The sequence below is a fragment of the Amblyomma americanum genome, chromosome 10 (genome assembly GCF_052857255.1).
Source record: "Amblyomma americanum isolate KBUSLIRL-KWMA chromosome 10, ASM5285725v1, whole genome shotgun sequence".
NCBI classification, from domain to species: Eukaryota; Metazoa; Arthropoda; class Arachnida; order Ixodida; family Ixodidae; genus Amblyomma; species Amblyomma americanum.
This window is the reverse complement of record NC_135506.1, coordinates 39,642,663-39,670,295: the sequence shown is the minus strand read 5'-3', so window position 1 is coordinate 39,670,295 and position 27,633 is coordinate 39,642,663. Positions and strand designations below refer to the sequence as shown.

General features: G+C 46.0%; 1 protein-coding gene across 2 annotated transcripts; it reads left to right on the top strand.

Moving 5' to 3' along the window:
• The first annotated feature begins 883 nt into the window (after positions 1 to 883).
• LOC144107850 (E3 ubiquitin-protein ligase MIB2-like) lies at positions 884 to 25,940 on the top strand. 2 transcript variants are annotated; one of them, XM_077641067.1, is made up of 12 exons: positions 884 to 1,105; positions 6,210 to 6,282; positions 7,898 to 8,128; positions 9,418 to 9,589; positions 12,925 to 13,031; positions 13,622 to 13,816; positions 16,228 to 16,358; positions 17,644 to 17,751; positions 18,480 to 18,584; positions 20,872 to 20,988; positions 23,972 to 24,095; positions 25,597 to 25,940. In XM_077641067.1, the coding sequence occupies exons 2-12, from the start codon at positions 6,222 to 6,224 to the stop codon at positions 25,827 to 25,829; spliced, it is 1,584 nt and encodes a 527-aa protein (XP_077497193.1). In that variant the 5' UTR covers positions 884 to 1,105; positions 6,210 to 6,221; the 3' UTR covers positions 25,830 to 25,940. The 2 variants fall into 2 exon arrangements, with proteins under 2 accessions (XP_077497193.1, XP_077497194.1); XM_077641068.1 differs by lacking the exon at positions 20,872 to 20,988.
• Positions 25,941 to 27,633: the final 1,693 nt, after the last annotated feature.

The following is a 27,633-nucleotide window of genomic DNA, read 5'->3' as shown; positions in this document are numbered from 1 at the left end:
GGAGTTTGTTTTTCATGCTTGATTTTTCGCTTGAAAACGTATGAGAACACCTGGTGCACAGTCCAAGAACTTTCCGTGCTTCGGAGCTCGGGTTTCGCGTACAGGCGCATTTTTCTTGTTGAGGAAACGTTTTGTGTCCTTCGGGCACTATTTTGCTATTGTTTATCGCTTTTTTCCGAGATAAATTTTTTTCGAGTGCATCACTCCATGAACGTTTTAATCTCGTCATAGAACCGTGTCCAATTGTGCGGTGCAGATCTATCGTAGCATTCTTTCAGAAACAGCTCATCAAATTGGCCGAGGTCTGAGTTCGAACACGCTACATCTGCCCTTTCAAAATCATACACAGTATTCTCAATTGCCAAGTCGGCTGCACTAGTTGATGCGTTGTTTTGAATTAACTGAGAAGAAATGCGTCGCAAAGAAAGAAATGTATTCCCTGTCAATAGTTCAGCAGGGGGCCTCAAAGATATGACGTCCTAATCATGAAAACTTGTTTGTGGTCAGTGTTTTATCGAAACCGGAGTAGTCGTAAAGAGCAAAGAAAGCGTGGTTGGAGGAAACAAATGTGACAAAGCTATGCCCGAAAAGATGTCGAATGCAACAGCACCCATCCTTTTCTACAATGAAGAATGCCTGTGCCAACGTCATGCTTGTATCTTATCTATGGGAAGAAGGACGCATACCTTTGTAATTCAACTTGGGTCGGTGCCCTTGCTTCCTTCTCCAAGATAACGCACCTTATCGCGACGTATCAACCCTGCACACTTGAAATATAACGCGATTTTCAGCGCTACGAAAGCATATCTTTGTTTCCCAGAACCTTCATAGCCGCTAAGAGATAAAACACTCGAGACAATGCGTGGTGAGGTGCACTCACTGCTACATTTCTTACGAGTTTTCACATTGGCGGAGGGGAAGCGAGGTGCCGCTATGAAAACTTTTTATTCCTCATGTAGCTCCATAGGTTTATGCTAGAGACATCAACCGATGTCTTTGCACTATTCGATTAGTACTTTGCACTTGACCAACAGGTGTCTTGCGGCTGCCTGAGCTCGGTGTCTTACAGCCAAACTGCTGTTTGTTAAGTAGCCGGAGGAAAACGGTAAATATCCAAAAATCCTTTCCAATCTCCAGCGCATTGTCTTGTTAACTTTTTGCTTAATTGGTTTTTACGGTAATATTATAGCTTTCGCCGCGGCTATTTCTTAATATAAAGCCAACGAGATTGACCACATTGTGAGTCTGTTTCCCAGTGCTTCGAAGGTGTCGCACTCCTTCCTTGAACACTTTTATGGTTTGAGGGGCTATGCAGATTGCTTGTGAAATATTTCCTGCTTCGTATGTTTTGTGCGTAGGTAAATATGTTTATTTGTTACAGCATAAAGTCTCCGCTATGTCTAGGATAAAAATATGTCACCTGACCGTGTTCCAGAAAAAGTGTCAACATCTTTTATTACCTGTTGTTCGTTGTACCTTGCAGTGCTTGGGCACAATTTTAGTTCCGCGCAACAGGAGTGATTTTCCTTTTTCTTGTGGCGTTTGAGAGATATTCTGCTGATAGTTGCGAATGGTCGATATTTCGGAATGTGATGCATGGCTACTTTTTCCTAAATTCGTCGTTTCTGTGAGCCCTTCTGTCCGAGATTAACGACTAAAAATCGAGTACGGGTTTCTTAACCCTTTCTTAATGGATTCTAGCCGGTGAAATTTTTTGACATTTTTGACATATTGGCACCTACCCCGCAAAACAACGAAATCACAGGGTTTTCACGCTGGAAACATTATACCAAACCGGACATCGCCTCCTACAGACTTAATTAGGCCAACACCTAACCAATGTTTTTAAATATTGTGATTAAGTTAAGTGAGAGAAAAAATGCAGCGCAAGAAAACACAGCGCTTGTGCTCGTCTTTCTTCTGTCATCCATGAGTTTTTTTTGCGCTGCATTTTTCCTCTTCTGTGATGTACCAGTAAGCCCAAATCACCACCCTTCATCAGGTTTAGTGACTTGATGGTCCAATGCAATTAAAGGGCATGCTCAGCGTGGAGTAGACGTCGGTTACCTAGTAACTCATTACCATCCGACTTAGCTCGACCGGATTCATACAAAAGAAAGCTGTTTAGCTTTTTCAGAAGCTTCAGGATTGACGGAAAATTCGGCCCCGGTTGCTATTAAGGACGCCCCGTCCTCTGCGCTCACCCGAGGTTTACCTCAGTTTGTGCGGTGACACCGAGCAAACGAAGATAGGGCGCTACACGCGACCGCAGCAGACAATGGTCGAGATAAAGCGACGTATATCACCACGACGGCACACTACGCGTCCGTTTCCACGCTTCATACACAAAAGCCAGCGCAATAGCAAAGCGCCAACGCCACTTAACGTTATGAACGCAATATCGGAAATCGCAATATCGTGACTTATCTGCTATACACATGCCCACAAGCCGGAAGCCGTTTCCGATTCCTTTTTCGGGTGCACAAAGGCAATGCGTGTCAAGGACGTGTTCCCTTTTCCGAGAACTATCTCTCTCTCATCAGTTGCAGGCGCGCGGTGCATTCCCGTGCCAGCCGCTTCCTTTATTCTGATAACGCTAAATGATATTGCTGATCATGTTATTAAGAACGTTTTTTTGCTTAATTAAGGGTTTTTTTAAATGTAATGCAGCTTTGATAAAGAACTAAGCATGAGGCAGTTACCAAAAATTTGAGACTTTCTGCCGTGAGTGGCGAAGAGGAGACGACAGATTCCAGGCGCTGCGGAGGAGTAGACATAGCGGCGGCCAAACGTGCAGAACACAGAAAAGAGTTATTACCGGGAAATACCGCCACAGGCGCTGCTTTTACACGGGAAGAATGGGCGACTGCAACAGGCTAAACCTGTTCGGTTCAATTGTCTGTCGATGCGGACCATTAAATTTTTTTTACTCCTAGCTGCTCGAAAAAAATGCTGACATTTCCCGTGATATACGTCAGATCGAACAGACACTTCCCGGCTAAACCACGCTCTCGTTCCTGCAGAAACTGCGTACGGAGGTCGAATTCAGACGTCAGAACAATTGACACGTTTTCATGCAGCACTCGCTTGATATTTTCACAATAAAGCCGATTTGCGCGCGTCAGTGGTGACGCCGACCAAAGGGAACGGTAGTGATATCTGTCGGAGTTGCGGTGAAGAGAGAATCTCCACGCGGCGAGGTAACGTCTCGCCAAGTTCAGATTTATCATTGATGTCAGGGAAACACTTCCAGCTGACAGCTCTGGTAGGATGCTGTTGGAGAATTACGTGAGCTCCATAGCAACGTTTAACAGTCAAGAAGTTAGAACAGCGAAGAAGCCACCAGATGCTAATCCGAAGCCACGTCTTCCCGGCATGCCTCGGGCGTCCTTCGTGAATGAAATGTAGGGCTGCCACCTTTATCTCTACTAAATATTTAGGAAGTTCATGGCGATTGCAGTCCTAGGAAAGAAACTTGGGACATTCGATGCTTTACGTGTTTTGGACGGCGGTGCTGAGATTCATCAGTGATCACGTCCGTTGTAGCTGTTATATTTCGACTGTCCAGGTTGTCGGTGTCTGTCAGCACGGCTTTTCTGAAGCCGACAAGCCTGTTGGGCATGACCCAACCGTAGAGTGTAGGCGCATAGGACTTACACGCTACGCCCCGGGCGCGGCATGTGATTTTGAACGACCGGCGAACTCAGGCCAAACTCACGAGTTTTGAAAGCCTCGAAGTCCCCTCGGGACTGTCATGGCGATCACATCGGTAGTAGAAGTAGCAGCAACAGCTCGGGCCGTCGCTTCAAGTGGCGACTAACGTCAATATGACCGACAGAAGCCGTTTATTGACAAGATAGACGAGGAGTTCCAGAATAATTTTCGCCTGCCGAAAACGTCAGTGTGCAGCTGGCTGTGCGATGAGCTAGGCCCAGCCTGCCAGACCCGAACCAACCTAGCTGTTGCTCCCCCAACCTGTGCCGCTCCCCGTCCCCCGCCCCGTCCCCCACCCCGCCCCGGCCACTCGACACGACGAACTCCAGCCAAGGCAATGACCCGATCTACCAACTCCACCGACCCGATACAGGCCTCACATGTGAAAACACATTCCCTCTGCTCATGCCGTTCGACGCCTCCAAGTGCTTTAGCTTTCCGCTCCTGGCGACCTGCGGCCCGGAAGCTTCGTGGTCCAGTACTCGATCGTTCATCCCTTTCACTTTGGCGGCCAGCAATTCACCACCTTGCCACTGCTGCTGTACCGTCCTCTCAAACCGTCACCGTTTCGCACGCCTCTTGGTCCGTGCCTTTCATTCGGTGGTGGAAGTCTACTTCGAGCCTACCCAGTCTCTGATTACATTCAAAGACATCACTACATATTATAAGGACATTCATCGTCGCTTTCCGTAATCCTGTAAGAGTCTCCGGAGAGCAGATGAACGGCTCCTTCTCAAAATTTTTACAAATACAATGTTGTGCCCGGCAGTATTGAAACACATCAATTCTGAATTTGATGGTGGCTGCAGCCTGTGTGGAGCGACGTTCTCGGACGTTTTCCACATGGTTTAGGCCTGCCCTTCCAATCCTCACCCTTCCCAATCCTTCGTCTCCTACCCTTCTAGGGAGGCCTGGGAGGCGGCGCTGCTCAGCTGCCATGACCTACATTCCCAGCAGACCTTGGTCGCCAGGGCGCGAGCGGCGCTAGACGCCACTGGGGCTCAGGAATAGGAGCTCCACCTAGATTTGTGAGGACCTGGGACATAGGGCCTGGGCCCAAACACCTCCTTGTACATAGTCAGTAAATGTTTTCACCCACCACCACCACCACCACCACCACCACCACCACCACCATCATCACCACCACCACCACCACCACCACCACCACCACCACCACCACCACCACCACCACCACCACCACCACCACCACCACCACAATCACCACTAGGTACAGTCACGAACACGAAGCTAGCAGTGGCGCGGGACGGAGCGTTCGCGCTAGACTGGCGGCCATTAAATCATCTCTTTGCCATCATTCATCGCGCCTCATTCTTCGGCTGGCTACTGCGTAACAACATTTTGGCCTCGTCATTTTGATTGCTGATAACTACGCTTACATCGGCTCTACTCGCGCCTTTCTTTGTTTTGGTTTGGAATCACGCAACCACTTTTTGTTGAATATCAATCACTCAAGGTTTGCAGCCGGATATACAGAACGCCTCACCTTTAGGTGGGCTGTTACATGGGATTATATCGAAGCAACTTGCACTTAATGCTGTACCTATGAGTCAATGTCAATGGTGTTGAGGTAATTGTACCAGACATGCAGGATGCACAGGTGACACCACAGGACACTAATTGCAGCAGATTGTGCGAATCCTTGCGCCAGGCTTCGATATAAAAACCTGAGAGTGTCCACTTAATTTGCGGGTTTTCTTCTGCAGCAGGGACCCGCACGTTTATATTTGAAGCGGTATTGTCGGAAAGCCAGCTTCTGGCCTTAATAGTGAATGGATAGAAATGTTTCCCCAAGGAGCGGATTTAAACCTTTACTCATGCGCGTTGGTCATCGCAAGTTCATAATCGAGCACGTATTTTCGCAGATCAGACGTCAGAAACTTGCACGGCTTTTAATTAAACGTTGTGTTTGGGCTAACTGGTTGATACTTGAATTATAAGAGTGCAGCGCAAAAGAGGACACGGAACACAATAATAACACATAAGACAGGACGGGGACGGTGTTTATTGTGAAGCGACCCAGCACGTTATGGAGAACACAGCGCCCGCCCTGTCATCAGTGTTACTGCCCTGCTCCTTGTAGTTTTTTGCGCTGTCCTCATATGATTCAAGTTACAAGGCGTGAACGGCCATAATTTTCAGTGGTACTAACGAAACACATTCTATGCTGATAAATGCATTACTCTTTTATTGCTTGCCGAGAAATGCACGCTTAATTTTTTAGAATGTATTTCAGCACAGAAAGCCAAAACGCCTGAGGGGCTCCCTACAAAACACTGGATTCACACGGCAATGTATAATAACGTTTGTTAGCACTCTACCTTCAATTCGAAGGTGATCGATGAGGTATAATCGCACAAAATATTTGTGCAACTAACTTTCAGCTTAGCTAGGATGCAGATGTTTGGCAGATTGTTTGGCAGCGTGGAAACATTGCCGCTATAAAAGGTGTTTGCTTGATTCTCGCATCGTCCAAGGGCCTCTGAAGGATGGGGAATAACATTTCAATCCAGAGCCTTTCCTCAGCACAAGAGAGTTCCCTTCCAAACAGTAAGTAATAATTTTTTACCGGTTGTAGTGCTGTTTTCAATTTTATATGGCCACCACGATGTGCTATATAATGCGGACTATAATTTAAGCACACACTATATAAACATCAAGGTAGTTGTTAAACACAAAGTGTCAAAAACGATGTACTTAGTGTTTTCAGAAGAGCGCAAAGTGATTTCTTCGATTTAAGACAACATGCAGCGAAACAACGTGAAGAAGATTACCATAATAGTAACATAATAACCTGATTCGTGAATTGCATGCGCGACATCTAATGGAGAGGGTATGAGTCACATGAGATAGAAGGCCAGTGGATTAACATGTGCTACGTGGTGGCCACTAATTTTCAGAGACATCTGGTTACACAAAGGTTTTTGTGGGCCATCGCGATGGTTCAGTGGTTATGGCGCTCGGCTGCTGACCCGAAAGACGTGGGTTCTTTCCCGACCGCGGCAGTCGAATTTCGAAGGAGGCAAAATTCTAGAGGCCCGTGTACTGTGCGATGTCAGTGACACGCAAAGAAACCCAGGTGGTCGAAATTTCCGGAGCCCTTCACTACGGCGCCCCCCATAGGCTGAGTCGCTTTGGGACGTTAAACCTCAGTAATCCAAAACCAAGTAAAGGTTTCTGGATCGCACTTTTTTCGCGATGAGGAAGCAGTAACCGGGAAAAGAACCAGCTACATCGGGCTCAGCTGAACAGTACAATAGTCACTAAGCCATCACGAAGGGTAATCTGGGAAATTTGATCCAATGTTACTCGAGAAGTTTTTTGCAGCAAGATCTTAAGAGCTGCATTCCCCACAACACTGCGGCGGGAGAAATAAATCAATCAGTACTTTTCTTTAGACTGCCTCCTAATTTGTGCAAGGCGCTCGACTTGGATGTCAGAAAAAGATGACTACAAATGACATTTCTGGCAGTGAAATATACCATGAATCCAGCACAGATTTCAAATAGGAGGATAGACCCTGCCCATGTCCATGGTGATTAGAAATCTGGTTAAGCAACATTTGGTCTCCGATGCCTTCATGGTACACGGGCATGAAGGTGCTCTCTGCATTTCTCTTCAATGAAGACACGCACTATTTGCTTTAAGATCGACTTCTTTAAACTCAAGACTGCACAAAATCCACTCTTGTCTGTGCTGGAGCGATCGCGACACAGATGCCAAGGCCTGAGATGTCCATGTCAATTTGGACGTTTCTATTCATGTGAGTGAACAGATATATTTAATTCTCTTGGTTCGACAACAGGATAAACCATGAATTTATACTTGAATTACTTTATAGTGATAGTGATAGCTTTTTAGACCAGCCCTTTAAATGGGATCTCCGCGGTCTAAAGGTGCTACGGCTAAATCCTAGTGAAGTGTCTACAGAAATTTTAAAAGAAGTTATCACCTTTCTTTTTCAATCTTCGTTATCTATAAAAAATTTTGTTCCACGATTTAAAATGACTACTCTTGGTGCGATTTCCTGATAAGCGCAAGAGATGTATTGCGGGCTTTCGTTCTTGCAAACAGATTTTCTTCTTGCTCATTTCTACATACATGTCTTGCTCATTCCTCTACCCACAAATTCGCTCCCCGGCGCGATTTTTTTTTGAACTGGTAGGAACAGCGTCCAGACTGGGGCAACGAGTGATGCGTGGACCAGACTGGAAATGGGACAGCCAAGATGGCGGCGAGGGATATGTGGGAACGCTGATTGCGGTCGAGCATCCCTTGTCCGACGCAGCAGAGCCGTCACCAGTCTGGGTTGCCTGGGACCATGGAGTGATTGAGAGGTACCGTGTCAGCCGGACGGGACCTTGTGACCTGCGCCTATACGACAGCGGGCCTGCGGGCAAGTTTCATACTTTTCCTGGACGCTCATTGAGCACATGTTACTCTTCTTTGACTCTGCACTGGTGCCTGTGCGAAAAATGATGAGTGATAAAGCATCACTCGGATGTCAGGTGTTCGGTGCGGCAGTGTAAGTACTGCACCACACGAGATGTCTGGAGGAGCTTGTGCAGAAGACTTTCTCTGCCAGATTGTTCTCTAGAGAACCACATATCTCAGCAGAGGACATCGAACGCTGCTTCATTGATGCTGCGTTTCTCTAATATTTATGCTTCTGTGACTTGCCTCCTCCAAATCATCTCCTTGTCCAAGCAAACCACATCTATCGAAAAACCTTTTGTCTGTGTTTCTATGTTCAGATAGCGCCTCCATTGCGCTGCTTTATCACTATGTGTCTGCTTCGGGAAACGTAATCAGAACGCTTCGAGATAATGCATGATATTTTCCACGATAGCCAGGGTGGTCGGTGTTTTAAGAGGGTATTTAGAAATTAGTCTACCATCTTTAGCGCAGCCAGGACAGAACAACTGCATCCTGAATTTCTTCGATCGTCGGGTGCCTTTGCTGCTACCGCTGCCGGCCTAGTGGCTCTGCACACTGTGCTCTTGAAAACCCCTGTTTCACCCCCCCCCCTTACTGCGTCTCTTATGCACTCCTAATTGGAAAGGACTAAAAAGAGAGTACGCTGTCCTTTTGTGCAGTCCTTTTACGGGGCAAGGTATGCTGCCCAAGCCCTAAGGCAGATTACCATAACAAAAAAGCATCGAATATTTATGGTTGCTAATGGAAACGAATTCAACCTTCAGGACATTACAGGCTCTAGAAGTTACTAAGATTTTAACCTGGGTTTCAACCTCCTGTATTTGCTAACTCCAAGACCTGCGGTGCTGCGTTTGAAACCCTTCTTCAATTGCTAACTGTATCAAGCTGATTTGCATTGCAGTGGGAATGTACCGCCGTTGCTGAGAGTAAGCTTTTCGATTATTAAGTGATATATATTTCGGAACTTGGTCAGAATTCTCTTATCTTAAACGGATGTAGCGCTAGAGGACAGATTGCTCCTTTTTACTCCAATTAGGCTTCTGCATCATATATTAGCCCTTCGCTTACGTAGCACAGTGCCCGCTCTGCAAAAGTCTTCACGTCGTTTCGTGATCATGAAACAAGAGGAGGCCGATAATCAGTTGCGTTTACTGAAGGCGTTAAACGCATCACCATTTTCTGTTTCAAGAAAAATTATAAATATACGGAGAAAATGAAAACCGCACGCGTCTTGTGTTATTGCTTCAGGCATTCATTTTCCAAGCGTAACCTGCGATGCCTGCTGCAAGAGCGGAATCGGTGGCACTCGTTGGAAGTGCAGCGAGTGCTGCGATTACGAACTCTGCCACACCTGCTACATGGCAGACAAGCACAGCCTGGACCACGCTTTCCTTCGCTACGATGCTCCCGGTGCCACGGGGTGAGTGACGCTCAACCATGCCATGCATGATTAAGCTCCGTTGCGCATATTACCAGATGCTTCACGGAAGACTTCAATTAACTCTCATTATTAATAATAATTATTTTCTGGGGAAAGGAAATGGCGCAGTATCTGTCTCATATATCGGCGGACACCTGAAGTGCACCGTAAGGGAAGGGATAAAGGAGTGAGTGAAAGAAGAAAGGAAGAAAGAGGTGCCGTAGTGGAGGGCTCCGGAATAATTTCGACCACCTGGGGATCGTTAACATGCACTGACATCGCACAGAGAGTTAATTAACTGTCAAAGTATGTTTTGGAGGTAAAAATATAGCTTTTTAGCATAGCACAACCAGTGTTGGCGGGCACCGGAAAGCCGGTGAAATGTTTAAAGTAGTAAGCTGGATAACAAATTTTTAATAGTTTATTTTTTAAATATTAGAGTTAGGTGCCTCCTTGCATTTGGAGATTTGTAACCGGTTGTTAGTAATAGCCATATTAGTTTTCAAAATTTAGAAAACGCCATTACCATTGGTGCTATGGCTCTACAAAATTTGGCTTTTTTGACTATAGTTACAGCACTGGCAAGGTTGCTTCGCCTGCATTCGAAAGCGCATGTATTTTGGCACGATGTAGCGAAATTTTTTCGAGCCGCTGCGCTGGGAAAACTCGCGTTTTCGAAATTGTAAAAATTGATATGTCAGTTATTAACAACCGGCTACAAATCTCTAATAGCAGCCAGTTGCCTGGCTGTGATAGTATCTTTCTTTGCTTTCTTTCTTTGTTAGTTTAATTTTTCCAAGCAAGTGACACATGCTCGAGGAATGAATGCGAGTAAAAAACCGCATTATGCGGCTTGACAACCTCCCATCACCTATACGTATTCGGCATGGCAATGCTGGTAACAGCTGGTGGAAAACACATGTTAGTGTACACAGGTTACAAATTACGCCGACATGGAAGAGAAAATTACATTGACAGTAAAAAGCAAGAACTTCAAATAAACACAAAGAAAGCCATCAAATACTTCGGAATGATATCATGGAACGCACGTATATCGGCGTGAACTCGGAAGAGAATTAGAGAGTACACACGTTTTGAGAGGAGCCTGTCCATGACAGAGACTGAAGGAACAAGTCTTGTATATGCTTAAATGAAGATGAAGCAATTAATTGGCTGGAGAATGCAAATTTGTCTAGTGTTGAAGGTAGCACATACGTTAATGCTTGGAAAACACAGTTGGTGAGCGGACGTGCGACGTGGCAGTATTCATGGTGCCCTTTCTTATAATGTTGTGTATTTGCTGCTAACTGATCAATGTTAGAAAGGAGACAGTTGCTACAGTGTAACTGGGACTTGTATAATGTTAGAACACGGTGATCGTATGTGTCAGTCACTTTTAAAATCTTATATCTGGAAAATGAATCATTCGATGGCGATTTTGTATGGATAACGGTTATAGCTTTTAACGCGCCTTTCTGCAATGTCGAAAGCTTGTTTCAATTGGAAATGGTCGTACTGCCCCAGACTAGGCTGCAGCAGGTGAATATAGACAAAACAAAGTTTGGCAAATTGGAAGCTTAGTCCTGGTCGGTGAGGTGCATTCGAATTTCCGAAGGTCGCCAAGCAGCCGAGCTAACTTCGTTTCTATATAAGCCACATGATGATCCCAAAACATAAATTGGTTAAAATAAAAACCTATCGTTTTTACTACATCTGTCATTACTTCGTTTACGCCCATGTTAAAGCTCCCGTAAAAGCTATATTTCTTGATTTCTGCTCTGAACATTACAGCTTTAGTCTTTACCCCATTAATCATTGCGGCATTTCTCCGGAACCATGCTCGTACATTGGACAGCGCATTGTGCAAAGCGCCCACCTCACCAGGCTGCCACTCCGGAAGCTCAGCAGCGCGTGCCACCTTGTTCCCCTTCGACAGCAAATCGTCATCGACGCTTTTTGGAATTTTATAAATAACTACACTTTGACGGTGCCTTTTCCACTCTAAATCATTCATTGCCATTTTATACTGGTGAATTTCATATCTACTGCTGCTCTCCACGCAGATCTTTCAGTTCAGAGTCTTCCCAGGCAACTTGACACAACACCTCATCGTATTTGTCTAACATGATCTGCATTGACCTCTCGATGTTTTCAACTTTTCTCGGAAGATTTTCCAATTTATCAAGCTTAGCATGAATTGCGCTCAAGATGGCACACATGTCAGATTCTTCCTCTACTTTGCTCCCTGTTTTTCGCAAGCGGGCAGAATGACATGCTGAACATTTTCACCCCTAAAAGAAGGCGGAATCCTCTGTTTTAGCCGCAGACTTCTTGACGCCTGAAAGTTTTCCCGTATGAGACGATTTTGCACACTCAGAGCAGCACATGACAAGACCAGTCTTTGGAGCATGCCTGACATGTTTTAGCTTGTCCAGACATCTCAAAGCAGTGAAAAACAAACACTCAGAACTTCAGCAGGCTAATTGTGGCAATGCCTGCACTAGATTTTAGAAAATGAATGACAAAAACTAACCTGCGTCAGACAAAATGACGCTGGTGATCACGATGTGCTACTTGTCACCGCCGCTGCAAAAGTGGCGAGTGGCTTGCGTAGAGTGCTGACCAAGGACGCTTTCCAGCAGTGAGAGCGGGGTGACGCTAGCAGCGGTCCCTCTTGAAGCAGGTGCAGCCTAATGGAGGCCCAGGGGTTCCAGCGGCACGTCTAGATATAGCAGCAGGGGCGCGATGGTTGCAGTTAAATTGCCTCGCCGTGTCTGCGTTTCTTGAGTAGCTGAGTTAAACTGCGTCTGACAAAAGGACGGCGGTGGTCACAACGCCCTCCTTGCCACCGCCGCTGCAGAAATTAATTGTCAGAAATTCGTTAACCAGCTCACTACTTAAGACAATTCGCCAGCTTTCCATTGTCCGCCAACACTGGCAATACTCTGCCGCAAAAGCAATATTTTCACAACAAAAATTCTATTTTTGAAAATTACTTTGTCTTCCCTGAAACGTGCGGTATATGGCTCACTGTCGAACTGTAAGTGTTGAATATTTTCATGTAATGTGACTTCGTTGTGCCCGGCTTAATATTCGGCACTATCACTTTGTGTTGGGACATTTGTATAGGGTTCTTATACTTGGCGTCTATAAGACTTGGTTAGCCTTTAATGGCTTTCGGCAGGAAGGAATTGTACCGTCCACTTTGTGTACGATATTTTGTTCCACTTTCCATGTACTTTAATAAGGTTCTTCCTTGCAGGAAGTTTTCTTCCTTGACGCTAGCAGCGGTCCCTCTTGAAGTAGGTAAAGTGGCGTAACGTGTTTTACTGCAGGATAAAAGTGGCTCCGAGGAAGGGATCATTGAAACGCGTTGTACGAGGTATATTTGAAAGAGCCAAGGTTGTCCGTGGACCCCACTGGAAAAGAGGAGATGACGATGGTGAGGACGGTAACCATGCTTTGTGTGACAGGCGATTTGCATCCTTAATGATCTCGCATCAGCACAGCAGGCCGCATAACTTTTGCATTCAATGAGTTTATTTTATCAGCACTGCTGAAAGGTTCAGAAGCTACATGTTCTCGGCCAATTCAGAATAGCGCTACAAACTTTAGCCGATACGTTTTTTTAGTGTTGGGTTTCGAACTGTTTACGTGCATGGTAATCATTACCAGTAATTTTGGACAACCGCTTCTAGTTCCCGTGGCTACCACCACGTGGCACATGGCTTGGAAAAATGAAAATCTGCACGTTAGCATCGTCTGTGATGTAAGAAAGAAAGAAAGAAAGGGAGAAAGAAAGAGAGAAATGAAGGAAGAAAGAAAAAAAAAGGAAAGAAAGGGAAGGACCGAGTGGCTGCAGAAAAGGCTTAGTGCCTCTGGCTGCTCGTTGTACGATCACAAGAGCGGTAAAAAACTATGTGTAAAGCACGGTAGAACTGAAGATATGCCACGTCACAGTGCGTAAAGTGACAACTTCAGCTTGAGTTGATGTGTGTATTGTAGTTTATGCTTTTTCGCTTTTGCACGCAGGTGCTGACTGTACCATCGGCACTGTGCTAAGCGTGCGCGACGGCCCCAGTGGCACCTTCCGCAGTACAGCAAGGGTTCAATGGCCGGATGGCGACGTGGAGACGTACAGTGTAGGCCACGGCGGTGATGTCGCCCTCAAGTTTGTCGAGAGTGCAGCAGGGGGCACAGTATACGTCGATCATATGCCGCTAATAGGTGACCTTTTCGGCTGAGATTGCAAGCTTCGGAAAGCAGCCTCAAGCAGCTTTTTCAACGATATGTCAGCTAGACTGTTCCTTAGTCATGGCATTTATTTCTCATTTTGAGAGAAGCAAACCTCTTTGGCTTTTGCTGTTTTATGTGGTTTTGTTAGCTATATAAAGAGTGACTCCAGTCGTTGACCGCAGTAAGATCTGGTGCTGTGTTGTTGCCGAAAGGTGGTGCAAGCAACAAAGGTAAGCCCATAGGCATGCACACAAACCAATGTTTTCGTGGCGATTCTCTGATCACTGGGGATCTAGAAAGTCGGAGTTTAGTTAACGGTTGGCCAGTCGACATTACAAGAATGGCGCGCCAATTCGTGACAAATTCTGTATTATAAATCATCTTTAACCAGAAATACTTATATCGACCTCTCATGTAGGTAAAAACCTATCTATACACAACACGTAATATCTACACGCAACAAAGTGGCGAAGTCTCTCAGTGTTAAAGATGGCAAGTAAGTATTGAAGGTTGCACCGAACGAGCTCCGGTTGCCTGCTTGAGTTCTTCGCTCAATGAGTATTGCTTTCTACGCTTTTCTGCTAATTAAGGTAACAGAACCATCGGGCGATAGTTATATGAACACGTTGTTAAAGATTTCGCGCATGAGTATAGACAAGAGCCAAGCACATAAGGCGAGCAAAAGTGCAACCTGTGTCGAAGTAACTCTTGTGTATTTATCGTGCACTCATCAAGAGCAAAGCGAACATCAGCTATAGACGAAGTGAATAACAGCGTTGATCACGGGTGTGGTGCAGGTACCCGCACGGGGAAATAAAACAGCGAAAATTTTGAACTGCACTTGTACCCGAACTGTTTCAGAATATTCCTAAATTTATGAATATTCAAGCACTACAACGTGAAAATATTATTAAAGGAACTTATATCTTGTTTAAATCACTTCAAGGCCCGTTGTCGATGGAAAGTGATCATCGGTGGACTTTTATGAGCGACAAAAGCAGAAAAAAGAAGCTCTATAAGCTGTATTTCTAAAGCATAGCAATTGGGATTTAATTTTGCGCGCCGTATTGACCGTGGGTCATTTCTGACATGACCTTCTTCAGGTAATTAGAATTTCAGGAAAAATTTTAGTAATATACAGGACACGACAAAGGTAACAACTCGAAAAAATGCAGTCAATGTCATCATTGAAAATAGATGTACGCACGGCATGCACTGCAAGGTGTGGCGATTATAGTTCTGTTCATAGGCAATGGTACCTGCACGCGCAAGTGCTGAGGAGACCTCTAATCAAGCAATTTTCTCTCCTTAGCTTTTGTTAGCAACCGACAGCGCGCTCGGCTACCTTTGCAGTTTCTTTTTTTTTTTTTTTTGCGCGGTGACCCGCGTGACCAGTAATCTGCACGTGCCAATTTTGACGAGGTGTCGCGAACATGTGCTACACACAACGTTGCGACGTTCGACTCTGCTGACGTCGCCGCTGCGGCTCCATCATCCGGGACGTCGACGCGATTAACTGAAAGAAAGATGGTCGCGGTCGGTAAGTGGTGCACCTGGACCGTGATCGACAGCGCATTCCGGCGGTACCTGCTATACTTCGTGACATGGTCCGTGCTGGGTCACGCTTGTCTCTACAGTTTCTAGAACGTCTACTGCATTCAAGCCACTTTTCTTTTTGTACTAGGCATCGGGTTAAACTTCCCTCGCTGCATTCACAAGGTTGCTCTCGGTGTTTGAAGTGCCGTAATGCTCGTTTTTCAGCGGCAACCACCACGGAAGCCTAATGGTTAAGGCGCCTGGTTGCAGACGGAGGCCTGAGGATCAATTCTTGGCAGCATAGGTCACGTTTCAATCGAGGCGTAATGAAAAGATACCCGAATGCTGCGCGCTGTCAGTGCACGTCAAAGAATCTCAGGCGCTCGTGATCACTTCTGGATTCTCCAAAATGGCAATTATTCTTCTGTTTTTTTTTTTATCAAACCGTTCTTAATTCGATAACTTATAGCGGAATTGAGGTGTGCCCTGAGAAGTAAAATGGTAGCTGCATTTCTGCTTTCTTTTAAACCAAGTTTTCTTTCGGGGTCTTCGCAAACATACGCGGTGCAGAACAAACTTATAAAAGATGACACAGACGACGATATCCAAATCAAAGCGCGAGAGGCTGAAAGTTGAACACGCTGCTAGAGCTGCTCCTGCGATGTCCTAGTGGCCTAGAGCAGCAGGAAGAAAAACTGGTCTCTTTATACCGCTGACGTTTCCAATCCCGAGAATGGGAGCTAAAAACATTTCATGGTTTAAGCCTGCGCGTAAGCCGCGCAGCTCCTCCGAAACCTTTGTGAAGCACTTGAAACGCGAGCTTCGCAAAATGAAATATTTCACGGTTCCATTTTATTTCATCGCAGCACCCATTCAACTCAAGGATGACTGTGACACCGAGTTTTTCACGGGTGCGCGCGTAGGTGTCGTAATGGATGTTGAAACATTTCGTCTTCTTCAGCACGGGCACGGAGACTGGGTACCAGAGATGGCGGAGGTGAGAGTTTGTTCACAGCGTCCCGTGCCTATCGGTCGTTACGTTTAACTATGCACGCGTTACATGCTCCAAGCCTACCTTCGGTAAGCTTAATATGAAGTCGCAGGTGTTCAGTTCCTTACGGCACCATGGTTCAAGTAACGCGTACTCGCTACCTTCGCTGTCCTCAGCCACGCAGAAATTTTAATTATATTCGGGGACAATACTTGTTGGTTGACTCGATGTAGAGTCTATGGGACATCTGGGAAAGCTCGGTGACAACAAACCAATCCTCCGGCTTCGGTTTATGATGCTGGTGTAATAAAATACCATGATTCTTTTTAATTTATGCTTTTCTTCATTAGAAATAGGTTGAAACGAATTCAAGATTCCGTTATCCCTCAGCTTGGGGCAGTGACGAAAAGCAAATTCGGATCGAGGCCTAGCGTCAGCTATTCACAAAGGGTAGCAAATGGGAAAAATAGAAAAAAATTCAGTTTTTAAATCTCGATATATTCTCTCTGCTTAACATACTACACCATTAGGTTGACGCACTTGGGGAAGATTGGCAGTAGACTTTTGCTGTGTTTTTTTCCGATCTTTAAGTCTTAAATGCCTTCGTTGCATCGCCCATATCTGAATTCTTTTCGTATGGCTTCCTGTATCTCGCGGCAAGGATTAACGATTGTTCATAAAAAGTCTTGCGCAGGTAATAGGTAATATTTCATGGCGGAGATAATAGGTAATGCCCTGTGACGTGTCACGCCACGTGACACGCTGCGGAGATGCGTCGCCGCTGTGGTCGCGCGGAGCCTCTTTCCTACATTACCACGTGGCTAGCGGGAATTTAACAGCTGCTTCGCCGGCGCTGGTCGCTCACTCTCACCATGGATGTAGCTCGCGCCGCCCCGAGCACGTCAACTCTTGGTTACAGACGCCAGACTGAGTGTGATAATGCGGCCGATACAGCTGGCCGGAAAGAACTTCTGAGCAAAGAGCGTGTTACGTTGGCGACTGAGACAGATGAAGAACGAGAAGCTCGACTAGCGAAGCAACGCAAGTATAACCCAGAAAGGAGGGTTAGAAAGCTGGCAGCTGAGGCTGCTGCCGCTGAATTGACTTCGTACTCCACGACAGTTATACTCTTTCTAAACCAAGTGAAACCTTGTTGCTCTACGAGCTCTCGCTCGTATAACTAGGTTCAAGTCGTACTTAAGCCAGCCAAATTTTTTGTTCGGTCTTTGTAAAGAACCACGTATTCCTGCTTATTCTTCGCAGTAGTCTGAGCTACGTTTTGTTTTTACAGGTTATCAACCGAATAGGTGTCGTTCAAGATGTCACGTCCGAAGGGGATGTGAGGGTGTGTTTTGGGACAGGCGAAAGATGGAGCATCAATCCTGCTGCACTCATAAAGGTATATCCTTTCTCTGCCCTTTTATTTGTATTCGTGGCAAAATTAACTGTATGCTCTGGTCGGGAGTTGTCATTGTACTGCAGAATGCATCTATGGAGTGTTCGAGGTGTTGGCGAAAGCTATTTCAGAGAAATTTATCAGAGAAAAGTTTTAGAAATTCCAATCTTGTAATAGAAAGTCCGCCGAATGAAGTGAGATAATCTTGCAGGAAAATTTTGTGCTCCCCACAGAGATTTCCATAGTCAGTGAGGCGCCCGCAAATATTCCTACGGGGCTACATTGACGCCGGCTCAAAAATGTAGTTAAAATGTTTTCATCAAATTGCCTTCACTCAATAAATGAAATTGTTTTACTCTTATCATAATTGCTTCTCATAATACTAATCTTCGGAGTACGGCAAGGGATCTCGCTACAAAACGAATTTTGGAAGTTAGGAAGATTTTCGCAGCAGTAAATTATTTACACCTAGCATCGTGGTTGCGATATAGGTGAATTGCATATTTCTGTAAATGCTTTCCAAAGCAATGCTATCTTCTCCTATTACGCGTGGTCATAGAGAAGCAGGCTAAATCTGTCGACAGTACACTGTCAGTACAGCGCGCACTGATGACTGAACACATCTGCGTCGTAGGCCAGTAGAAACAGCCGTCACAACGCGTAAATAATTCGTTAGCCTGGAACGCGCTTCGTCCGATACGTGTTAACTTTTAATAATTCACTGCTTTCAGGTGCCGAGTTTTTCAGTTGGCGACATGGTTAAAGTCGTAGAAGACTTGCCTACCCTGGAGAGCCTTGAGTACGACGACAGCGATTCCTTTGAGCCAAGAGCAGAGGTGTGACACTACATCAGTGTCTTTATTTTGCGAGACTGGCGCTTCCCGGCGCTTAAAGCGGTTGTAAAGCGGTGAAAAATTTTCCACTGCTCGATACAGACTCGCAGGCGCAAATCAGAGCTGTGGACGCTGCATTTCGGCAGGGGTGAAATGCATACGCGCCCTGTCGCTGATGATGTCTGTGCGCAGTGAAGAATGACAGGCGGTTGAAAGCAACCCAGAACGCACCAGGCTAAAGTTTCTTATGTACAGAGTGTTTCACCTACGACTTTACACAATTTTTAAAAATAAGCTTTTTGAGTTAGAAGAGCACTACCTTAGACATGGTAGTTGCGCGGAACACACACACACACACACACACACACACACACACACACACACACACACACACACACACACACACACACACACACACACACACACACACACACACACACACACACACACACACACACACACACACACACACACACACACACACACACACACACACACACGCACGCACGCACGCACGCACGCACGCACGCACGCACGCACGCACGCACGCACGCACGCACGCACGCACGCACGCACGCACACACACACACACACACACACACACACACACACACACACACACACACACACACACACACACACACACACACACACACACACACACACACACACACACACACACACACACACACACACACACACACACACACACACACACACACACACACACACACACACACACACACACACACACACACACACACACACACACACACACACACACACACACACACACACACACACACACACATAAACTCAAGACCGGGTACGGGACGAGCGCAACACTGGTGCCCGTCCCGCACCTTGTCTTGGGTGTGTGTGTGTGCGTTTCGAGCAACTACCATGTCGGAAGTATTACACTAACTAGCCTGACAACAAGTTCTGTGCTGCGCTCGTCCGTACCCTGTCTTGAGTATGTGTGTTTCGCGCAACTACCATGTATTGCACCAACTAGACCGACAAAGCGTTCTACTTAGATGGGCACTTTTTTAGGCATGGCACTGTAAGCGGTATATTACACTAAAATACGCTAAGACCTGCTAACTAGCAGGTTGGTTAACTAATATTGAATAGTTAACTTTTTAGCAGCTACTGTTAGGCTCCTTAATTATAGACAGGCGTGGTTCTCCCGTACGCATTATTTATATCTATTTTTAGAATGTACAAAATGCACTTACCCTCGGCGCTTTCGCCAAACAAAATATGGCTACATGTCGAGAAAATACACGTGCTTTCGAAAAGCTTGCAGGCAAAGCAACCTCTCCAGTCCACGTAACTCTCCTAAATAAAATCACCTCGTTTAAAAAAGAACTGTGAGAACGCTAAATTATTCTTTACAGGAAGCTCCTTGGTCCTCACTTGATTAGTGAGTGGCGTCGTCGCTGGCTTAACATATCACGTGATATTGATGTAACCTGTCACGTGCATGGTCTCGCGGCGTGGCGTGAAATCACGTGAAAGGTGACATGCGCAGTAGCGAAGACCCGACTAAGCTTGCTCCACAGGGGTGTTGGTGTAGTCTTTCGGTACAATTTGGAATCGCTTTTGCAGTAACTGGAACAATTCACATTACTACATCCTCACAACAAGGAGCGCCACTGCAGTTTCTGCTTTCCGTTATTTCAAGCAGCGGACACAGGAACGACACTGTTTACCACTAGCAACGCTTCTACTAGAGAAGTCCAGGCTCAGGCTGCATCACACAAGCTAGTAGTAATATGCCAAAATAAGAACATCCCGTACTCCTTTAAAACTGACTATCTCAACTCTGGCATCAGTACGAATTGGAGTGCACCATACATATCACGTGCCTAGCTACCTTTTGTCGTGATTTTAGTGTTGTATTATGTGGCGGTTGGTTCGCTTTATAGCATCATTCGCAGCAGTTAGTCTGTCAGGTCAGTGCACGACTGGAGTCAGCTGGTGAGAAATGATTGCATTTTAAGCTGAGCAGGGACCTCTTGTCCGAGAAAATACACTGTAATACCTACTCTCATATCAGATGCCGAATTTATAAAATATGAATTCAAGGGAAAGCACTTAAATCTTCGAAAGGCGCAAAACACATTTGAAACGTCAAGTGAGAATCATCGTTAAGTTATTGATGAAACACACCAGTGTTCAAGTTTTCATGAGTTCCTTTTAAGTCATTAGAACAAGCCAATGCTGGTCATCAGATCAATCTATGGCACATTAGCGCACACGTAACGTAACTCATTCTTGGGTGCAGCTTCACATGGATTACCACCAAGCGGTATTTTTTACGGAACTTCCTCCTGATTATATGCCGAGCGTCTCGGATCATTTTGGCCGCCGTGGCAGCGATGGAAGGACGCGCACTCAAGAGGTGAATTTTGCCACTTTGCAAGGTGGACACAATTTTCTTTGTGCATTTTTACCTGGATCGAGCAACTGTCGGTGCTTCGCTGCTGCCATTGCTTATTTGTAGTGCTGTGAATTTCTTGGTACGCTACATGGAAATATTTCGGATACAAATGACAACGAATGTTTGGCCTGCCATGGCACTAAGCCGACGCCAGGTCTCTTGTGCTGCACCGAATGCGAAAAATGACTGTAATGTGGAAAATGCTTAGCAGTGAATGCTGCCTCCTTCAAAGTTAAAGAAGAATCATTTAAGGCTACTTGGAAAAGTCCTACATGCTTAGCCGTAAGGCTGAGAGGAGCTAGCGAGCAAAAACTGAATGCAGAAACTGATATCTTGACAGCTGTCGCTATCAGTGCAAGGCTCGAGGCTTTGGGCCGATTGTCCAAAAAAGTCGATGGAATTCAATCCTCTACAACACTGATGTCCCCAGTGTAAGACGAAATTCGTCGCCCTTTCTCTTTCGCGAGCTGTGAAACCAGCGCCACGCCCGGTGAGAAGCTGACCTCCAGCTGCTGCTTCTACACAACGCCGGCTACGCTTTCAGGGCCGTAGTGCTTGCTTTGTGACGTCACGAGGTGGAGGAAGGTGCGGGCAACCGTAACTCGAATTGAAGGCTCAAGCGCTCCCGCTAGACAAGTGATGAGCGTTATTATCTGGAGGCGGCCGTGGCAGAAAGAAGCATTTGTTGCCAGGTTTGACAGCGGGCTGCAGCCGGTGACAAAAAGGGACGTCGTAAAAGCCATACCGCGATGCTGAATTCGAATTTAAACACATTGTTTGCTAAAGTTCGGCGAGCCACATGGACCTCCACTCTGTGAGGTCAGGAGTTGGCGTGACGAGGCCTTGAAAGTCTAGTCGGTGTTGCTCTACATTGCTTCTCCTTCGGCTGCGCCCTACTTTTAAACACGAGCCGGGGCTGAAGTTGAGGCATGGATAGCCTGCGCGCCGGCGGCGACACGCACCGTCCTCTCGTAGATAGATAGATGGATACGGCTGAACCTTTTAAATCGGGCGGTGGCTCAAGCCACCTAGCCATGACTTGTGAAATTTTACTCTTGTCTTGACTTTAGCCACCAATCAGATAACCTTCGCTTGGTTACTTCTACCCGCTTGAAATCTACTATCCCTTCGCCGTCCTTAAACCCCAATGCCTTGGATAAATCAGCCCCGCGGCTTTCCACTGTAGGGTGAAGCCCTTTACAGAAAAGTATCAAGTGTTCAGCCGTTTCGTCGTGAACTACACCAGCGCAATCTTTCGATCTTGGTGTGAAATTGTTAGTCACGTGACCCTGTAAGTTTCGCGCGTGTGTTCGGGGCGTCGACATGCCCAATAAACATGCAACCGGCCCGCCGACACGCACCAATGTCGCGCTTCGAAAGGCCCACGCACACCGTCGGATACGGTGCGACCACGTGACAGCTGTGACAGGAGCCACGCTTCAGGGCGTGACGTCACTGAAACAGACTCCCGATTTAAAAGAACACGGATATTGAAATTTAACTGTTCCGTTCAGCGTCTCCGAGCGGTATCGTTGTGACGTTTGCTGAGACTGCAAAAATGAGCGCGTAAACTCTCGGCAAAACGATCTTTTGTATAGTACGTATTTGAGCGTAGCTCAGAAATTCTTTTTGGCTGAGTGCTTTATTGTGCAAGACATTAGCTGCACTAAATGCGGTTCCTGAGTGGCTTTGGAGTCTTGAAACACAGAGGGTTAGTGGTAAATATTTGATGGAATGTGGAGGTGAAGAGGAGGAACAGCTGTGCACTGAGATTTTCTTGCGCTTAAAGAACCCCAGGTTGTAAACATAAAGTTAGGGCTTCAGCACCGGCACTGACCAGAGAAAACAGCGCAGTTTTGATAGTTTTGATCAGGGTGTGTTGCTGGGTGAGTTGGTTTGACATTGTGAACACAGAAGCGCTGGCAGACGACGTACGAAAGGAGGACGAGACACACAGTGCGCTCACTAACAACTTTATTATCAAAGGAAGGCGATTCGCACATTTTTATACAGTGACCCAAGATTAGCAGTGATTACAGGGCGCATTCTCAGTTCAAAGCAAACAAAAAACACGAGCGAAAAAGCAGGGGATGCGCGCAGGCGCATTTTTGAACCCACACCATGCAGACACAAAAGACACAATGGTGTCCGACCCACTCCGGTTGGCCAAACATCAGGCACAACCCCCATTTACACCGAAATCAAGACGTGGCAGCGAAGGGGAGAGGGGCAGGGGAAGGGACGCAATAACAACTCTTCGCAAAAAAAAAGAAAAAGAACTATCTATATACACCGGCAGTCCTTTGCGGCCGGCGATGACAGGGATAAAAAGATAAAACAATAAAATGCAAAAGGCAAAGACACGAAATAGACATTAAAATCTCAGACAGCGGCATGAAGACATGCATAATGAGAATGAAGTGAAAGGGTGGTTGGAATGGGAAAACAATTAACAACCTAAAAGCGAGCGATGAAAGTCAACGAAGAACACGGCCTAAAATGATGCAATGCTAGCCAACAATGAACACGGCCTGAAAGGGGATTAAGGCTAACCATAAAATCGACCTAAAACAGCAATGATGGCTAAAGCTAAGAGGGGGATGAAAACTAGAAGAAACGAATATAAGTTGCGTCCACAAAGATATTTTAAGAACAGTGGCGAAAACAATGGGTTTTGAAAAGGAGCCGCGTAAGGAACCTCGGCACCAAGAATTTAAAGTGAATCGGAGAGAAGGTGAAACTCTTTCCAACAGGGCTATTGAGGGTGTACTGACGCAGACGTTTTGTCGCTTGTTAATGAAACCTGCCTCAATTATCTCCCGAGTGAGTTGGTTGCTGCTCTTTGCCAGAATTTTTGTTGCCTTATACATCGGAGGGCACCTGCAGTTCTGACAATGCGGAATCCATCATCTGTGAAACACCTGCTACCTCTTATACTTTGCAGGTACTTGGAAGCACCGGTACGGTCACTGAGATCTGTAACAGCCAAGACGTTCGCGTCAATATCGACGGCTGTGACTACACATTCAATCCCTTCAGCCTTGCTCTCATCCAAAGGCATTTGGATGGTGAGTGCATTTACAATTTTGTTTGGTCGTCGAATGGATTTTCAAGTCATTAGTGGGATAACCGCCCTCTCGTCTCAGCACTAGAAAACCAGTTTTCTTGGTACGGGCCGGTACAAGTTATTATTAATTGCCTGTAGCACACATACTTCTGGCCAAAAAAGGAAGAACTAGACATATTCTTTGCTGTGCATACAAAGTTACAAAGTGGGCCAACAGCAAAAGCTCTCCTAGCCACTGTTCCCTACATGTGGCCGAGGAACATAGGGTACCTGCAGCTCAGTCAAATGCCTGCGCAGGCTGTCTGCAACTAAAATTGCCTTCATACGAACTTAAGGAAGCGTTCTTGCCTGGATTCTTAAGGGCCGAGAACGTCTGACCTCCAATGCGGCCTTCACAGCGGCCGTACCAATAGCGTGTAATTACAAACTACCGTCAAAGGGTTCTATTGATTTCCTAGCGGCCTAGCGATAATACGTGATCCTTCTGATTTCAAGACTCGGTTATTAATCTTTACCACAAAACATTATTAACTTGCGTTCTTGCGTCCTACCCTCATGTAATGTCCCGCCTAGAGATTGCTGGGGGTTCAAATAAAATAAAGAAATAAAAACGCCCCCAACGACATAGTCAGTATATCGAAAATTCACGTCGCTCATGCTATGTCACGCATTAACTTGTTGCATCATTGCACTATTTGTAGGTAACTAGTCGTAGATAGACTAATATGCAGATAACGCCCATAAAATACGCGCATTGGAGAGAATCGGTGTTTACCGCGAACGCGAACTAACTACGACAGACAAATGTTTTCCTTTATTCTGTCATTAATCTTAAACAGTTGTGATGAACTGTAATTAGAGAACAGTAACAATATATCGATTCTTTCTTTACTGTACTAAGTCAACCTGCTGTTGTGCCTTCCCTCTTGATCGTTTGAATGTTTGACCGTTATGTCCTTATTGATGCCCTGAACATGTATATTTTGATGCAATGTGCTCTTTATTTAAACATATCACTGGCCTTCCATGTGCTGCAGCTTGTGTGATTATGGGGTTTTGTGCACAATGAAGCTGGTGCAGGGATCGCGGACCCATGTAAAGCCTATAGGGGCTTTTTGTCACCGCTCACTCCTCACATCCTTGATGTGAAATTAACTTTGACTGACTGACTGACTGACTGACTGACTGACTGACTGACTGACTGACTGACTGACTGACTGACTGACTGACTGACTGACTGACTGACTGACTGACTGACTGACTGACTGACTGACTGACTGGCTGACTGACTGGCTGGCTGGCTGGCTGGCTGGCTGGCTGGCTGGCTTGCTGGCTGGCTGGCTGGCTGGCTGGCTGGCTGGCTGGCTGGCTGGCTGGCTGATAAGAGATGTCTCGGTTGCTCACCTTCTTGTTCATTCAGTGACGTCAGCTCTATCGCTTACTCTTAAAATTTCAGTTTGTCTCGCAAAGTGATGGCCAGTTCCGTATGAATTTATGCACAGGGCCGAGCCAGATCGCAGCAGCCGCCGACACACACTGCAGCAGTGAGGCTCAGAAGGAGCTCGAGGCTCGGCTTCATGAGCTCGAAGAGGCCCTCCAATGTGCCATCTGCATGGACCATCGGCGTGATGTGCTTTTCCTGTGTGGTCACGGTTGCTGTGACGATTGCAGTCAGGCTCTCAGTGTATGCCATATCTGTCGGCAGCCGATAACACAGAAGATTCCAATTTACTGATCGCCCCAGCGCGTGTAATTTGTAGCGTTTTTGTAGCTGTTTTTACGTGTGCCTGGCTAGGTGGCTTCTTGCAACCGCGGCTATTGTAGCTTTAAAGCATACTTCCAATACGTAAGGTATTATTTTTTAGCATCTTTTTTAAAATCTGGAAGGTTTCGTTCTCTAGTAATTATATTTCGACAACTTTGTCACATGAACGCGAACAAAAAGTAAATGCACTCTATTTGCTAAGACATATTACAAAGCTTCCTAAAACATTAGGAAGTCTTTACTGTAATTTACTAGAAATCTAGCCCAGCTTAAGGGCTGACCCTAAACTTTCGTTTAATTATAAAATGACATTATGTTAAACCTCACAGAGTGTTCCAGAGTAACTGCTGCATTTGGTTGTTCGCATCTTTGGGTGTTTTCAGCCTGTCTCGAAAGTGCCACTGTGGCAGCTTTGCTTCACTTACGCACAATCGAGTTTATCGGAAGTGGTTGAAAAAAGAGAGCAATTTAGCAATCCTTTTCTTTCCAGAATTAAGTTGGATAGACAACAAAGACGACATCCCCGTCTACGAGAGCTGGATATTGATCTTTCTTGCTGCTAGTCATTGTTCTTGCGGTAAAAGAAAAATTGGCTAAAATAGGCAACAGCTCAGTTAAACATTTAAATTTCTTTCATTTAATTAATATATTTGTTCAGCTATATGTTATGTAATACACTGGAAATATATTATATTCATTCAGTTATATTTGTCACCTTTCTCCTCGGAGGACTAATAAAAGGTAATAAAAGGACAGCTGCTTATCCATCTGCACGTACTGGATTTTCGCTTTGTTTTTCGCTGTTATAATATTGGAAGGCATTTTTCACCGTGCACTCACTATCGAGATGAAGCCTCTCCGTGGGAGAGACGAACACAGAATCGATTAGACCAGCTCACGTGACCGATAGCTTTCGTGGCTCCGATAGCGAGCGGCGGTAGGCACCGCTGCATTTACCTCTTCTTTCAATCTCTCTAAAGACAACAGCTTCCCTCGATTTTTTCTGACCCTTCTTTCCTTTCTGCTCCAATCACCACCCCTCGATTTAATATATTTCTCTCTTGACCAATGACCTTGGACAGGCTTCGTCCACACGACGACGGCTTGAGGTGAGCTCCTTATCACGGGTCACACCGTAAAAGCTCACAGGATGTAATTGCGAAATTCATCGAAAGCTGCTACGGTATTTATATCTCACGATGTACTGAGGGAGTGAAAACGAGAGCGACTTCATACCTGTATTATTATAGAGCGCTCTCTTAGTTTCCCACATATAAAAACGCCAATGCGTAATGGAGAGTCGACACATCTATAGACCGTTTACAGCGCGCAGTTATTCCCTTTGATGCCAGATGGCGCCGCAGATGCGCTTGGAACACGGCGCCATTACGGGCCTCGTAAGTTGCCAGCGTGCGCGCCTCGACGCAATAGCACAAATATCGCGGGTGGCTGCCGAAGTTTTCTTTCTGCGATGATGGGGAAAGGCCGACGAAATACACGCTGTGTTGTGGAATGCAAGAATTGCGACAGAGAGTTAAAGGGGCGGGATGCGATCGTTTGAGAGCTTAACGGAACCGAGCTGCACAAGGACATGCTTCCCCTGCGTGCGCGTTCGCCATGCGCCCTTTCCGAACGGGCGAACGCAACAAACACGTTCGCCAGCGCTAGATAGCCAATACAGAAAGAAAGGCTTCGATCTTAGAAACTCTGCGAGGGTAAGTGCAAAACATTACCGCACGAACAGGCTGTTCTGCCACCGAAACCCCCACTTCGT